Raw genomic sequence first — 12,562 nt, 5'->3', positions numbered from 1 at the left:
TTTTCCCACACTATCATTGTTTTGCAATCTGCCAAAAATAGAGCGAAACATGTCTACTTATCAACATGCAAAGACACAAAAGGAATTGGCAAGACAAACCAGTTTTGATCCTATTTTTAGAAGTAGATTCATTCAAAAGATTGTTTTGCGCGGTTTTGTTATTAGATGTTTTCCTTCCCAGTCATCTAAAATAGATGCAACGTGTGATCCTTTGTACTCCGCTGTAGCCTCTGTGCGTCTGTAGCTGGCTGCCATCAGTGCAGGACAAATGAGACTATGCTGGAGCAAGGTAAGATCAAGCCTTTATGGGATGATCGAATAAGACTGAAGGGACTAAACGCTGTGCATTCGTAGATACGGATGGCTGCTCTTCTTCTTGGAGAGCTTTGAGTGCTGGCAGGAAGCCTTTTTTTCTACAGTCTAGAGTTGAGACCCTTATAATCCAAATAACAGGTTTTTAAACTTTAATAGTAGGATGTTTTTACAACTTCTGTCTTTAATGTTTTTTCTCAGTAACAGTAGAATTTCTGTTTTGCACTTTATGTACTTTTGTTCTTTTTTCTGCTCTGATTTGACCTTTATTTGACTTTGATCTCCTCTGCAGAACGTGATGAATAAATGCTAGTGCATGGGAGTTACAACACGTTCATGTGGTTTACTGTATAAAGTCAAGACAATCATGTAATTCTTTGATACTGTGTTAGTTTAGGTTGTGATTAGTGGCCTGGCTCACAGCTCTCTTAGTGGTCCAGTGGACTGTCTCGTCCAGTTGTTAACAAGGGCAGTGTGTCTCGGCAGAGCCTTTTTTTCCCCGAACAGTGATGCAGCTTAAACCATGAGGGGGAGGGGAAAGTTGAAGAGCCGGGAGAGTTCAGCCTAGTTTTACAGCTTCAGCCCTCACTTCCCAGCGCTTCAGCAGTGATCGATGGGCTTAGACATGCTCTGTAGGACAGGCGGTGGGTGGGTTAGCTCATTTTGTTGTGTCCTCCTCCCTCATGATTTACTTTGCCAGGGAACTCAAATTTGAAAGAGTGCATGAGAGAGAGAGGGAGAGAGAGGAAAAGCTGCACTGCCAGTTGTGTTGTTGAAATGACTGATTTGAAAGTGAATGCACTTCAGACTTTTTTCCGTCGTTTCCCATGCAAGATTTCTGTGAGGAATTAGCAGCGAGTGTGACAGAGGGAAATTATTCAACCCTCTCATTCAAGCTGTAAATTATTTTGTTCTTCAATTAGGCAGCAACTGATTTTCCTGTGGAAAATATTCTATTTTTAGTATGATAAGGCCTCCTAAATGAGTTGTATTTCCTCCGTGGTTGAGAGCTATTGCTGTCCTGGGTTAATATGCTGGCCGCAGCTGAAGGATGCCAGGAATAACCCAGCTGGGTCGCGCTGACCTCTCGAAACTGGGCAGCGCTCCAGGTCTCAATTAAGTGATGCTCTCCCTTTCCAGAAAAGGCAATAATATTTAAATGGGTCTTGCAACAGTTACAGCGGTTTCTCTCTGCATGGTGTAATGGCACTGAGGCAAAGAGATTTGTGGACCTGGAAAAAGAAAACATGTATGCAGTGCTCTGTTTGCTCTTCAGGAGGAATGTGATGACTGCTCTGTATTTTTATGAAATTAAGCAGTTTATACTCCAGTGGAATCCTTCAGAAGGAAACTTGAGGTCTAACACTGTTGACTTCTTTGGTATCTGCTTTGTCACACCATTTACCAGTGTAATCTGCATTAGTCAACATTCATAACACCCTCCCATGTTCAGAAATGACCTAATACGTAGTTTCACACAACTGCGCTCCTCACTGTTGTGTTTGATTCATGCTTCCTAAGACTGGGGCTAAGATGCACACAGCAGTGCAGCTCTACTATCAACATCATTAAGGTTGTACTGCCTCCAGCTTTTATCGGCATATGAGTCTGACAGAAACTAAAATGAAAAAAACTTATACCCCAAAAGCTCAAAGCACTTCAGCTACACACCAAAGATAAGATCACAATCTGCACTTCCTGGAAAAAAGAAAGAAAGAAAGTGTGTTGCCTCCTCTTCTTACCTGTGTTGACTTCTTGGAGCAAAAATAATCAGAGCTGCCAACATGTCAAAATGACACGTAACATTTGCTTAACATCGTGTGGTGGGTAAGATACTTAAGAGCGACAGTGGACTATAAATTATAAGAGGAACTGTTGAAACTGATTGGAAATCTTTAAAACGTTTGACATTTTAATCATTAGTTGCAGCCTCATCTTAATGATTGTGTTTTTTCAGCGCTCTGCTATCAGTTGTTGATTAATTTAAACTGATTGCTTTGAACCTTTTCACAGTTCATTAAGGTTCTTGCATTCAGCACATGAGATGGGCTGTCTCACCTCAAATACAGATATTCTCTGCTAATATAAGAAGAAATTATTACATTTTTAGGAAATTTAACGTTAACCATCAGGGAAAAAATACAGATGGGTTATTTCACACAACAAAGGCTACAGCCTATATTTAATGAGTGAGGCTCCTGTTGGTACTGTTCTTGTTTACTGTCGAAAACCCCCTTTTTTGATTTCATCACAATTTAAGAGGCAGCAATTTTTCCAGGAAGAATCCATGTAGTTAGCATTAGCAGTGAACGTGAATACAATGACAAAGAGAGGAGAACATCCCATGGCACCACACACTCCTTTATTGATTTGATGCATGCAGAAACCCTGCAGCAGTGACCACTGAGCAGAATGCGGATTGCAGCTTTATGTGCAGCCAGAAACATTGTGAACAGGACTGTCTCACAGGAGACATTTTGACTAGTCGCAGTAGGAGCAGCACGGCTGTAATTGCCTATAAGAAAATTTAGCATGTGTATTTACAGAAGAGATTAGGAATACCTCTCTGCAAAGCACAGGAGAGATGCAATGCAATCCATTTTGCAGCCCTGTGTGTGTGTTTGTGCATCTGTATGGTGTCAGTCTGGTTTGATGGGGCCGTGGGGCAGTTAGCCTTGCGGCAGCGTCTGCGTTGATGGAGTGAGAGGGGCCCTGCAGGATCCTGTGTGTCAGCAGCCTGCATGTGAGAGACATTGCCTGGCGGAAGTGCATCACTGGCAGATGTCCAAAAGCCCCCCTCAACCCCCCTTTGCTCCCCCTTTCCCTTCCTGGTCTATCTTCCTCTTTTGTCTCTGAGCACAGAGAACACAGAGGCCTTTAACACTGGAAAACACATATGGAGCTGTTGTAATCAAGGCCACTGTTATTCCTTTGTGCCTTTCTGTTTGACAAATACAACAATGTTACTGGTGTGAAATCAACACGTTGCATTGTAGGTTTCTTGCTCATCCATCAAAAACTTCTTGGAACATGGACTTCTGCTTCTGCATCTGGTTATGACAAGGCCTGTTTATTTACACTCCGTCTCCAGTAACACAATCTTATGCAGGTGTAGCTTGATTGGACCAAAGCAGTGTCATTCGCTTCTTCTTGAAGTGGGTGGAACCAGCAGTCCTGTACTAAAGTTGTAATGGAGGAGCTCTGCTTCTCTCTCAGCTCACAGAGGGATATCAGCACAGGAAATACGTTGAGAGGGAGTAAACACCTGCTGCCTCCCCCTTATAGCCTCCAACACACACACAAACCACACACAACCGCATGTGTGCTAAGGCACAGTAACCTGCTCAAGTAAACAGACTTCAGCTTCTCTGAAGTCTGTTGGATAAGCCAAACTCATCACAACCAAACTCAACAGCTGTTGAGGCTGTGAAGGCAACATTTAGCATCACACAGTAAGAAATCAAGCTGAGACTGAATAATTATTGATCATTTCAAATGCAGTCTGGCTTACATAAAAAAAATTGAATTATATGTTCACTGTCAGCACACATATATGCTTGGCCGTAGTGGCTCACAGGGTAAGTGCTTTCTTTCTGTGCACTGAGGTCGTGTTCTTACCTTTCATTCCCCAGGCGTGGAAGAAACGCTGGTTCATACTTCGCAGTGGCCGCATGAGTGGTGACCCTGATGTTCTGGAGTACTACAAGAACGACCACTCCAAGAAACCCATCAGGGTCATCGACCTGCACTGCTGCGAGCAGGTGGACGCTGGCCTGACCTTTAAGAGGAAGGAGTTCCAGGACAGCTTTGTGTTTGACATCAAGACCTCAGATCGCACTTTTTATCTTGTGGCTGAGACTGAGGAGGAGATGAACAAGTGGGTCCGCTCCATCTGCCAGCTGTGTGGGTTCAACCAGTCAGACGATAACCACGGTAGGCAACCCTGACCTGTTGTTGCTGCTCCGCCTCTGTTTTTACAGTTTTTATCTCTCCGTCATTTCCCTTTTTACCTTTTACCTAAAAGCTCATGAAAATGTCTCAAAAGCTTATTTTTATTTCTACCCATCTTTCTTTCAGGTTAGCTAAGAAATCTGCTTTTGGTGTGCTGTCACTACTGTCTCCAATTTAATTTGTCACATATTATATACCATTATTAAAATATGTCAGTCAATCAATAGATTAGTCCATCAACAGAGAATATTGAGAAAGATGATAATCAATTAATGCTAATTATTCAAGTCATTTATCAAGGTAAATTTATCTTCATTTGTCATTTCTCAAGCTTATGAATGAAGGATAATCTGCTTTTCTCTGCCCTGTATCTTTGTAAGTTGAATGCTTTTTGATTTTGGAACGTTTGTTCAAGAAAACAAGCAATTTAAAGACATCGCCTTAAGCTTTGGGAAATGGTGATGGGCATTTTTCCCAGTCTCCTGACATTTCCTGAATTAGTAGAATGTGTTTTGGTCTTTTAGGTATATGAGCCTGACAGCAAAAAACAAGTCCCTTTTATTAGTCTCCCACTGTGCTTTCTCACAGTCCTTGGAACAGCCTGTCATCTTAGTTTTCCCAAAAATTCAGCAACTGAGGTCCAATTACATGATATCATTGGTGATTGTTATTGTATTGCTTTTTCCATCTTTTTTTTATTTGGGAGAATTGAATAGGAACATCCCTGCCAAATGAACGGACAGTGTCTGGGAGCGTTACGGATTTTTCTCTTTGTTTTGTTACAGAAAAGGTTCCTGTATTCAGGAAAATGGGAATTCTCATTCTGGATATGCTCCATTTTAAAAGGGAGCAGCAGATACTGTGACTCAGTTTTTTGTGTTTGCTCCAGCTTCTGTTTTAGATGTTTTGTGCCTGAGAATGGTTTGTTTCACTCTGGGGGTCCTGCTGATGAAAAACGAATAAACGGCATCATGAGGCATGTTGGGTAAAGCACCTAGGAACTAAGATATGCTAATGATAACATTTTTATGCAGTAATGTTCTTATGTAAAATGGTCTCCGTCTGGTACAAAGAGGAACAGTCCTTTCACCTTTGAGCCATAGATTTGCCTTAATTATCTTAATTACACTCTCTCACCATTAATAACACAACTACTGCACATACAAATTGGTGACTCAAAATGAAAGATAGTAATACAAATGCCTCTTATCGTCTGTTCTCAGGAACACTGAGTCTCACAGTTAGTCCCACTGTTGCTTAGAAGGAGTCTTTTTTTGGGTTATGAGATCGTAGACGTGCTATTATTTTAGCTTGTGATATCTATATATATATATTCAGTGGTTGCAGCATCAACGAATCTCTCTGCCATACATGTGAAACTAACCACACGTTCTCAGTATAGTGTGTCAACAGACTTTGTGAAACATACACTCCTCTTGTATTCTTACTCCTACCCATCCAGATTGGACTCATGCTGTTGTTTTCCCGCCATCTGGCAGCTGGCGGACGTTAATCTTTGTGCACATGGTTGATCATCTGTAACATGCAACATGTCCAGGTGTGGGATAAAAAACAGCTGTGCAAGATGTAATAATGCTCCCATCATGAGAGGATCCCCCTGGTCCAAGTTCGATAATTAGTGAGGTCCTGTTATGAATCTCAAAGTGGATCAGCTGCAGTCAGCAGGGTGTGGCTGGGAGAATGGGTTGGGGTTGTTAGAGAGTTTATGTCATAACAGCTGCATTAGTGATTTCAGTCTCTGTTAGCATCACATCAGCCTGTTTTTGGTCATGTAGCTCTGTTTCGCCGGCAGTTCCTGTTTCTGAGAAACTTCATCAGAAACTGTTAGCTCTCTGTGTTCATCCAAATGCATTTTCCATACTCTATTTTAGTAGATGGACAATTATGATTAGAAGTTAAAATTGTTAGCACGCCTCTGTGTACTAGCTTGTTCTATGAAAAACCACTTGCAGCTGTTTCCAAGGAAAATCGTGATTCTCCGCATCATTTGGACCTAAGGGCTCCAGACAGACCTGGAAATACTATGCAACTCTTACTTCTTAAAAAATGTAATATACAAGCCTCAATATTTTAAGTGCTGAAGTAACAGTAGTCGTAGTCTCATATTTTCCATGTTTAAATGGTGAACTAAACATCCTGAGAAGGTTGTATTGTCTGTATTTCTCTTTCATGTATCTCTTCCTTAAGGGCATAGCTGCTCAGACACCACTTGTTTACCATTACGTCATTACCACGGTCTTAAAAAATCAAAGAAATGTGTTTGAGACGCAGCCATGGCTCTTGAAGTGGTTAATGAGAGTATCTGACCTGCTGCTGCCCTGAAGTGATCGACCCATCAGCTGATTATGTGTGTCTTATGTCCTCAAAAAGATGGGCTTCTTCCTTGTAGTGTCCATCTTTCTAATTTTAAACACACACACAAATCTTAAGATCAGTCCACACAACACACACCTTCCTTTTCCAAGGAATAAGTTGTTGACTTTTATACAGCTCCTTCCCTCTGTAGAGCTCCTGCCTGCTCCCTTGTGTGGTATCAGGTTGTTGTCAGCGTGGCAGCGGAAATAAATACTCACCTCCTCTGAACTGTATTCATCAACACTGGCTAAGTGCAGAGTTAGCCAGTGCTTTATGGAGATATTTTGCAAAATTGGAAACTAATCATACGGTTTGCTTCAAACTACCTGTTGTATGATAATGCACAAATATATTTTGATTATTACAAGAGCTAGCCATAATCCTTGTCAAGTCTTTTATGTACAGCGTATAACCTTTTTGGCATTATTAAGCATTTTTCATTGCTGTATATCTTCACGAAATCAGTGGTTGCCAAAATGATTTATCAGTTTTCTAAGATTAACTCAAGTAACCGACTAAACGTTTCAGCACTACCCGTGTGTTGCCCAAAAGGAATTCATCAAAGCAGGGCACATTTGTGAGAAACACTGTCTTGCCTTGTGGAAATTTTCAGCACATTTTGCAAAATCCGACCGGCAGAAATTTAGTTGATGTTAGTGAGCATGCATGTGAGTGTTTGAAAGAGAAGCAGTATGTGAGAGGAGTTGACTTCCTGCAGCATCAGTATTCCTCCGACAACATCTCTGATCTTGATCTTTGAGCCTGTGAACACGTAGTGCTTGTGCGAGCTGAACTGCGGCTTCACACCAGCGACACATGAACTGTGTCACGGCTGAGCTTTTATCAGTTGATGGAGAATCTTGTACTTGTGGGTTTTGTGATTATAGTTTGATGAGGTGAGTCATATATACGGATGGTAATTTGAGCTAACAGAGGATAAGTGTTCACAAACATCTCTTAGCAGTGAGGATATTTTGTGGGTTTTCCTCCTGGCTGGCAAACAGCTACAGGTCTGAGCCAGTGTGTCACCTAACAGAATGGGAATTCCCTCTCTGAAAGAAAACAAACCACTTTGGGAAAAAAAAAACCCTGAGAAGTTAGTTCCTCTTATGCAAATTACACAAGTCTACAGAGACAAACAGAAGGAGTAGCAAGTTATGCAGAAAGCATGTGTGTTTTTATGCAGAGGCAGACAGAAGGTGTTAGCCAGACACATCAGCCTGCATGTCTGAGATTCATATAGACTGGATTATGCAGACATAAGGTTTCAAAGTGCACACAATGTCATATTTGTTGTTCTCATACATCTGCAGTGCCAGTGGGAAGGCTTGGATTATTGTGAAAGGGATCAACCAGGAATAGCCAGACAATAGTAAATCTTAAGGAGTGTAAAGGATGTTGTTGAGACTTTGGCAGCATCAGTTATAGAAGATCTGTGATCTGAACTTACCTTTTGTCAGTCAGACTGGCCTCTGCTGCCAGTAGTGAGCTGCCTGTTGGGACTATGCAGAAAGTTGGCCAAGAGCAGCACATGACAGCAGCTCATTGTTGCACAACTCTTAAAAGCAACTCCCTGTCTATGTCTTTCACTGTAGCTCATTTTGTTTCTTTTCCTATGACACACACAACTTCCCACACACACTAAGGTTTTTGGTGTTGTCTTTCCTAAAACGCTCCTTTGAAATTTTAATTTGAACATTTGTTTTGCAGTCATTTTATTTCTTCAAGGTTTAATATAAAAGAAAAATTGAAAGGATAAATTTGCTGGGGTTACAGTGGTGTAAAAACATCTCACTTGATTTGCGTGGTGAACATCAAGATAGTTTCGGTTTTATGTGCTGAGATTTTAAGATATTGGCCTCTGAAACTTCTGCCATGACCTCAGAGCAGTGGTGGTGAATATGATTTTGTTTGTGCTCCTCGAATCAGTCAGAAAATGCAGCTGAAAAACTTAGCAGCAGCATGTCTTTGCAGAAGTCCCTCTGTCACTCTGGATAATCCAAAAAGCGCACTATTGACAGTTTGTATATGAACAATTTCTTCAGTATTTCCTGTGAAAACTGTTCACAGTGAGATTTCTGAAACTCCCCTCACCCCCTACACTGTGCTAACACAAGTATCAGAGCAGGATATCGAAAATTCTGGGCAAATACAGCATGGCCTGCATGCTTTATACAACAAGTAGAAAAATGTCATGCTGAAGTTTGGCTGAACTGACCCTTTAGGAAAGGAACTTCTTACTCCAAAAGTCTTATTTTATGCAGATCTTTATGGCTTGATTCAGAACAAAAAAGTGATTTAGAACATATGTTGAATGTTCATGCACACACAGTACATACAAATACACACATTCCCTCTTCTTTGGCTTTTCACTCTCTACACATGCATGCTCGCCTTTTCCCCTCCCAAAGTGCCCTTCGTCTGCATTGATTTTTGTTGAAATAATGAGACTCCATGGCACTGGAAGGTCAGGTTTCGGTATCTACAGAGCTGCCTAAGGAGAGCTTGCTGTTCCTGCCTCTGCCGTGCATCCCACAATACCGCTGGCAGCATATGAAGTCATTTCTGGAAACCAGAGACTTGAGAAAACATTGTGCACACCCATCATCAAAATTATCAAAGAAGAGGGATGAGGTTTCTGTCTGTGCAAATAAAGACATCCTGCAAAATGTCACTGTTCATGTTTGGGTGTAGTGGTGCATTTTGTTTTGCTAAAAAAAATAAATAAAATTGTTTTAATTCACCAATGGTGATTGGTGCAAGTGCAGTTGTGCTTGTTGCTCATTTAATTAATTTATTTTTCTTTTTTTTTTACAAACGCTGGCAATCAAAGGCAAGACTTTTCAAGAGAAATCATACAGCAGTGGGTATTAGCAGAAAGGGAATTTTAGCACCTCCGACTGCCTCAAACAGAAACATAAACACGAGTTACATGTTTTTCTAGTTTTTGTAATCTGTTGATGGGTGTTAGCGCTGTTTTTATCAGATGCTAATGGATGGGTGTGTGGCGTGTGTCTGCACAGTCTAATGAATGGAACATCATCTCGTCAATCACGGGCTTTGTTCAGCTCTGTCCCAGCTGTTTGAACTCCGAGTCGAGGATAATCTCCACTAAGGGATGAGGTTTTTACCTGTCAGCAGTCCTCTTTTGTTTTTTGCTTTTTTTTTTTGTCGCGTCTTTTGCATGATGGCTCCCACTCTGTTTTATTTTCCTCCTCTTCATTTTGTCGGTTTCCCTGGCTGTCCCTTGGAAAAAAAAAAAAAAAAAAAAAAATCATAAGTCAGTATTGTTTTTCAGTTTAAAGGTTTCCCCTAAGATTGTGAGAAATGGAAAAAAAGAATAACCACTAAATCAGCATTTCCAACAGCAGCCTCAGCAGTTTTTGTCAAAAAGGCATTGAAAAGAGATTAGATTTATTCAAACAAAATCTTTCAGAGTGGGCTCACATTAAACCTTCTATGTTGAGCCAGACTGATGATTTGTTGACTGCAGTTGTATGTCTCAGTGTGACTTAAAAATGTCTCTTGGTGAAATTAATCAGCATGATGGCAGCCGTGGCCTTACTGTCAAGGTTGCCAGTTCCAAAACAATGAAAATGTTACTGTTGAGGAAATATTATAACCAACTCCATACTTGTCCGTTTCCTCATTCTGACTTAAGAAAGGCAGAGATGTGTACTGAAATCTAGACTTACCAACAATGATTAAAAGGAACCTGTTTGAAAGACAGCAAAGCTTTGGTCATTGTTTTTTTTTCTCTTTCTCTGTGGCAGTGGCTAAGAAAAGTTGGTTAAAATGTGACAAACCAGAAGCCTCCAAGCAGCTGTGTTGTGCTGTGAAATCAAACTAAATTTTAGAACTTTGTATGGTCGTTCTGTTTAAAAGTGGGTCAATAAAGCTGCTGGAAAATGCAGTTCAGATGATTTTATGCCACATACATAACTGCTCATACATGGATCACAGCATCTCTACTTTTTCTTTTCCTTCAGTCCTTGTTCATTCCAGAGTACCTGCTGTCCATCATTCATTTGGGTAATAATCTTTGTGGATTCATGTGGACAGATTTTGGTTGTTTGTGTGGTCATATTTCATCTTAAAGATGGCAGCAGCTCAGCTGTTAGAATGACAGGTTTAGTACCAGCCTGTGGCAAAGCCAGCCACTCTAACTGGCAGCTGCTGGTAATATGGAAACTGCAAATGGACTATTTTGGGATAGGATTTTTCGTTGGCCAACTGTTTATGTGCAATTCAGCTGGTGTAGGTAGATGTTTATACCTACCTTCATCTTGTAATCAGCAATTTGGAGATATATCTGCTTTCTGTCATGCAGATAGACCTCCCTCCTCTGTCACACTATAATACATTCCCCATAATTGGTAGGCTGGTAGTGTTAGTGTGGAGCTGCCTCCTGTGTGCTGGAGTGCACAGATTTTCTGTTGAGTTGAAAACACGTTTATGTGGGCAGCTGTTTGCAGATCTACAGCATGGCTGCATGTCTACAATATCTGCACAATGGACTCCCCACCACTCAGTTAGAACTGAAGAAGCCACCTCGACTTGAGGAAAAACATTTTCAAGTATCTACAACCAGTTGTTGTAGATTTAGCCTTCCTTGGAAGATGTTTGTTTGATTTTCCATCGGCGCATCTGTGTTGTAAATTGTTTACCAACAAACATTTGGTGAACTGTTTACAACAAAACTAATAATCACTTAACTGGGATTCAGATAACTAAACTGCCGCACTGCAATGCAGGATTTGCTGATTCAGTCCAGTCCACCGCAGTATTTATCTGCCCATTGTCTTGCAGAAATTAGGTCAGAGCGTTGAAAATGAGCTGCTGTTTTAGACTTAACCCATACTCTAATTCACTGGCCCTGGCCCGGGCCCTTTAGGTGATTGATGAGTCCAGTGTTTCAAGTCAAATTGATGTTGCAGTGTGGTCGAGGTGCAGCGCTCACATGATGCTGTGGAGCGGACAGGCAGGGGGTAATGTGATCAGGGAATGCTCCTGTGTGTCTGCTCTGCTTCATGCTCGTCTTAGCTGCTTTCAGGGGAGAATGAAACCGCCATGTCACTTTGTTCACCTCAGACAAACTACCAGTGTGAGGACGCCATTTTCCCTCTGCCTGTTGAGTGTGACAGCCTCTCCTCAGTGTCTACCTAGCCCATCTGTGCTGCGGCTAGCGTTGTCTTTATCCAGTTATGTCATTTCCATGGAAAGTTCCCAGCCCCCTGCTAACCACACATGCAAATGGACCTAACTGTGTGGCCTCCTGGGACCCAGTGTTGCTCTAAAGAGCCACTGGTCCATCGGATCTATGGAGGACAACAAGTAATGTATCTGCGTACTGTACTACAGTTCAACACTCGTCATTTAGCTGTTGTCCTTCTCCAGGCTGACTTACACTGAGTGAGCAGGTCAAGCCCTTTTTCAAGGCCATTTTGTCAGAACCAATGGGGTGACAAACCTCTTGCCTGACCTTTATGTCACAAGATGGCCTCCCTATCCACCAGGCCACCCTGCAGAGCCTTGACATATCGAAGGTTAATTTGCAGCACTCATTGTAGCTGTCTCAGCCCTGAGGCTATATTTTAAAGTCCAATCTCATATAAAACCATTAAGGAAATTGCATTTTACTTGTACTCAAATTGAAAGCAGGTGGAAAGCTCGTACCTTACTGCAGATGATTATCTTTTATGGAACATTTAAGGAATGATTGCAGATGAAAAGCCCGCAACTGTTGTATTGAGAAAAAATCAAATACTTCGTCTTCCTTCATGTTTCCATCAGACACGCTATCAATTCAATAGGTCAGTGGTATTTTCTATTTTTATATCTCATGCCAGATTAGATTATTATATGTCCCCGTCTAATTCTGGCCGGACTGAGAGGAAATGAGCACCCTACAAAGACGTTCTTG

General features: G+C 41.4%; 1 protein-coding gene across 2 annotated transcripts in view; it reads left to right on the top strand.

The window, feature by feature from the left end:
• The window catches only part of gab2 (GRB2-associated binding protein 2), a 33,659-nt gene that overhangs the window by 10,992 nt on the left and 10,105 nt on the right, over positions 1-12,562 (top strand). For both annotated transcript variants that reach the window (XM_076735700.1, XM_076735702.1), the window contains exon 2: positions 3,945-4,245. In XM_076735700.1, coding sequence (XP_076591815.1) covers positions 3,945-4,245 — 301 coding nt within the window. The remainder of the gene's footprint in view (positions 1-3,944; positions 4,246-12,562) is intronic.

This window comes from Chaetodon auriga, chromosome 7 (assembly GCF_051107435.1).
Source record: "Chaetodon auriga isolate fChaAug3 chromosome 7, fChaAug3.hap1, whole genome shotgun sequence".
Taxonomy (NCBI): Eukaryota; Metazoa; Chordata; class Actinopteri; order Chaetodontiformes; family Chaetodontidae; genus Chaetodon; species Chaetodon auriga.
The sequence above is the reverse complement of the archived record's forward strand: the minus strand, read 5'-3'. Positions and strand labels throughout refer to the sequence as shown.